At 35.0% G+C, this 3,877-nt stretch overlaps 1 protein-coding gene across 1 annotated transcript; it reads right to left on the minus strand.

Moving 5' to 3' along the window:
* Window positions 1–605: 605 nt before the first annotated feature.
* LOC109586116 (arf-GAP with Rho-GAP domain, ANK repeat and PH domain-containing protein 1-like) lies at window positions 606–3,863 on the minus strand. The gene is made up of 16 exons (XM_020002287.1): window positions 3,775–3,863; window positions 3,531–3,706; window positions 3,334–3,403; window positions 3,182–3,272; window positions 2,919–3,131; window positions 2,758–2,866; window positions 2,297–2,387; window positions 2,139–2,243; window positions 2,041–2,091; window positions 1,797–1,992; window positions 1,643–1,743; window positions 1,468–1,581; window positions 1,221–1,424; window positions 1,066–1,152; window positions 936–1,007; window positions 606–860 (listed from the first exon to the last, which is right to left on the minus strand). Exons 4-16 carry the CDS (start codon window positions 3,270–3,272, stop codon window positions 747–749), a joined length of 1,548 nt encoding a protein of 515 aa, XP_019857846.1. The 5' UTR covers window positions 3,334–3,403; window positions 3,531–3,706; window positions 3,775–3,863; the 3' UTR covers window positions 606–746.
* Window positions 3,864–3,877: the final 14 nt, after the last annotated feature.

A 3,877-nucleotide genomic window follows, 5' to 3' on the forward strand; every position in this document is an offset into this window, starting at 1 on the left:
AGAGATACTTGAAGTGTTAAGGGAAGGTTTGTTTCCCGATCATCGCTGGCTTGATCTCGGTCTCAGTTTGAATTTAATCCACAATGATTTATCAGTTATTGAATCTGATAGACCAACAGCTCACCGACGATTGCAGGAGATGCTGTCATTATGGCTGAGGAGAGGAAGGGCAACTTGGAACGGACTAGCTGCAGCACTTGATAACATTGAAGAATACAAAGCAGCTAGTAAGCAGAAGGAGGAGATTTATTCATTTATACTAAATACATTTTGTACATGTACTTATGTTGCATAGAAAGTTTGAACTGATTCCAATCAAGTGCTGACATGACACTTCAATTATTTTTTTTATTTTTAGAAGTTGTGAAGGCTAAAGGTATGAATGACAGATATGAACTCTAACTTTTATACTTTTATAATAATTATTAATTTTTTATTAAAAACGAGTAACCATAAGTGTTGAAGTTTGAATGATTATTGGAGGGAATTAAATTTGGCAAACTGCTAAATTTTAGTGATTGGCGAAATGAAATTTGTATAGCCACATGTCTTGCATTTTTTAAAGTAACAATTTCTATTTTAACCCTTTCATCACTCCATGTTAGTCATAATAAGTGATTAGAATAAAATAGAACATTATCCTCAACAAACAAACAAATTAAAATCAAAACACAATAAAATAATAACAACAATAATAATAAATTAAAAATCAGTAATTATTTCAATAAATATAATAATTATTAATGCTAACTAAGGAGATGATCTGGACTTAAACTGTTCCTCTTTTTAAGTTCCGAAATGACACTGTGGTCTAGAGTACCAACCTTACTTGGGGAGACCACACCTCTTGGAATAACAGGCTGAGGAATAGAAAAATAATAACCATTAATAACTGCTTATTAATATAACCATTATTAATAACTATTAATAACTACCTGTGGATTATAACTGACTGATAAATTCATTCCGTGAGTGGGCGACGTGTGAGGAGAAGACTGTGTTGGATTCTAATCAATTAATAAATATAATATTAATTAAGGGGTGTGGCTAGCTCCACCCACTCACCAATATACTGATTCCTCTGTTTCTACTGTCGAAATGAGTAGGTGTGGTTTTTACCGGCATCAGTGGAGTCTGAATACCATCAGGAAACTAAAAATAAGAAAATGTAATAAAAAATAAAAAATTATCTTCATTAAAAATTTTTTAGCCACACCCACTTTAGCAAATATGATAGCAGCCAGGAGGAGGAGTCTATCGTCTGCTGAGTCAGCACAGAGGAACTTGTTCTGTTCCTCAAACCGAACCAGCAGACAGAACGGGTATCGAGTTGGCAGTGGGTTCCGTACGTCAATTCTCTTTTGTTCAATTCCAACAAACACATCTAAATCTGATAGAGCCAGTCTTGCCAATTCATTATGAGCCTAAAAATAAAATAAAATAAAATAAATAAATAATATCCTGTACTTTTGCGTCTTTATAAATGAGGAACATGTTATCCCTAACCCTACAGGGACACTTTCTCCACTTCTTCTTCTCCTGTACATGAATGGACACTGTCTGTCCTTTATAAATACCATCCTATCAGTAATGAACATATTAATAAATATTATTATCATTATAATTATTATTGTGCTCTTACAAAGGGCAGTAATTTATCAGCGAAGGTGTTTGGTTTTATACACAAGTAAGAATCAGGTTTCTGTACTGCTAGTACCAGCTCCAGTGAATGTAATGGACGCTCTACAGAGATAATAAAAACTCATTAATTATTCATTATTATTATTATTAATTACCTGATTCAGCGTCACCCAGTACCAGGAACAGGGCGTAGTTCCTCTTTGGTAGACATTTTGTTGTTGTAACAAACTCAACCACTTCAGCAGCAGTAGTCTGAGCATTAATCTTCATAGAACAAGCCCCACCCTCTTTATTAGTGACATATATTGATATCAGGAAACTGGTGCTTGAACTCATTAACATTGTTGATTCCTGATCAATGAGACATCAGTGAGAAATCACTAAAATTAATCCACTAACCTTGTGCTGTTGCTGTGCTGCTTGAATCTTTAACAGAGCTGATTGCATTGCCTAAAACAACAACATTCAAATTTAAATTCAAATTCAATTCTCCAAACCTCTTCCTTCTTGTCCTCATCCTCGTTGACGTTAAACAACCACTTGTAATAGTTCAACATGTGATTGATACACGCATACTGGGCACCTGAGTCCTCAAATGATACCTAATTAAAGGGGTGTGGTTAATAGAGGGGGCGTGTCAGTTGGTGGGACTTACAGCATCTCCATCAACAGTCATGAGAGTGGGACCAAATAAACTGATGATATTGGACTGACTCATCTTGTTATCTGATTCATGCTGGATCACCCTAGATTATGGGAATGAAATTATGAGAATATAGGAATGAAATTATGAAAGTATGGGAATAGAATTATGAAAGTATGGGAATGAAATTATGAAAGTATGGGAATGAAATTATGAAAGTATGGGAATGAAATTATGAAAGTATGGGAATGAAATTATAAAAGTATAGGAATGAAATTATGAAAGTATAGGAATAAAGTATAAAAATGGAATTATGAAAGTATGGGAATAAAATTATGAAAGTATGGGAATGAAATTATGAAAGTATGGAAATGGAATTATAAGAATATAGAAATATAATCATGAAAGTATAGGAATGAAATTATGAGAACATGGGAATGGAATTATGAGAGTATGAGAATGCATATAATTACTTCAATAAGTGTCCTATTAGTCTTTTGAGAGTTTCTCTGTTAATGTCAGGCAGCTGATCAATCAGAGACTGTAACTGGTACATCTGGTTCTCATGACCTGATGTCATCGCTAAAGGAAAGATTATTAATAATAATAAAATATTAAAAGGACGTGTTCATACATGAAGCATGTAGAAATGGTTGATACAGTTTGTGAGTCATCAGTGGGTCAGGAAGTGTCCTGAAGAATTGTTTGAGTGTTCCAGTTACATCATGAACTGAGTAGCTGTCCTCGTCAATGACCACACCCCTTGGGTCCTGATTAAATGCCAGGAGGAGCTTACGTATCTTAGAGTGTTCACCACTTTTACGATACAATCCCTCGGTCTTTAGTCCTGGGGGAGGGGAGGGGTCAGAGGTCATATAGGGATGGGTCATGTCTTACCTGATATCTCTACAAACTGAAGGCACTTGTGTACGATGATTGGAATATTGCCACTGGATATAACAGGGTGCTCTGACAATTGGACTGACATCTTAAATAATCAATTAATATACAGTAAGAGTATCTTTATAATGACACTAGTATAAGGTTACCTGAGTCTGCTTGAGTGCTTGTAGCCACTGGTCAGCTTCATTTGGATTATCAGCTCTCAATGTGTACGACCTACAAAAGATATAAATACATTGATCCACTAGTCCATACAATCTTTAATAAACCAACACACAGTATTATCATCATTATCATTATCATTATTATTATTATTATTATTATTATTATTATTATTATGTACCTCTCATGGGTGACAATATGTACAGTGCACTGTTGGTCAAGGTTAGCGCTAGGATCAGCCGAGTGTCCCTTGAGTTCAGTGACTGTCCTCAGGTCAATGGAGGTCACCTCTCCCTGTCCTTTCTTGAAGTAGCTCAACTTCCGGTCCTTGAGGGCAAACCACCTCCTCTGCCATGTCTATGGGATACAATCAGTTAATAACAGCAGAGAGGTCATGTGAGACTGTGTCATGTGATATATCTTACCACGTTCTTCAGTGACTTCTTCTTTAAGAAACCGATTTTATCATAACCCTACACCAATGAATAAATAATGAGCTGTACTATTATTAATTAATTAATTAATATA

This window comes from Amphimedon queenslandica, unplaced genomic scaffold, assembly GCF_000090795.2.
Source record: "Amphimedon queenslandica unplaced genomic scaffold, v1.1 AMPQUscaffold_12943, whole genome shotgun sequence".
NCBI lineage: Eukaryota > Metazoa > Porifera > Demospongiae > Haplosclerida > Niphatidae > Amphimedon > Amphimedon queenslandica.

Coding starts and splice junctions, on each gene's coding strand:
- LOC109586116 (XM_020002287.1), bottom strand. CDS start 3,272: ATGTCAGTCCAATTGTCAGAGCACCCTGTTATATCCAGTGGCAATATT. Junction 2,867..2,918: donor ACCATTTCTACATGCTTCAT/GTATGAACACGT, acceptor TCTTTCCTTTAG/CGATGACATCAGGTCATGAG. Junction 1,425..1,467: donor TCATTTATAAAGACGCAAAA/GTACAGGATATT, acceptor TTTTATTTTTAG/GCTCATAATGAATTGGCAAG.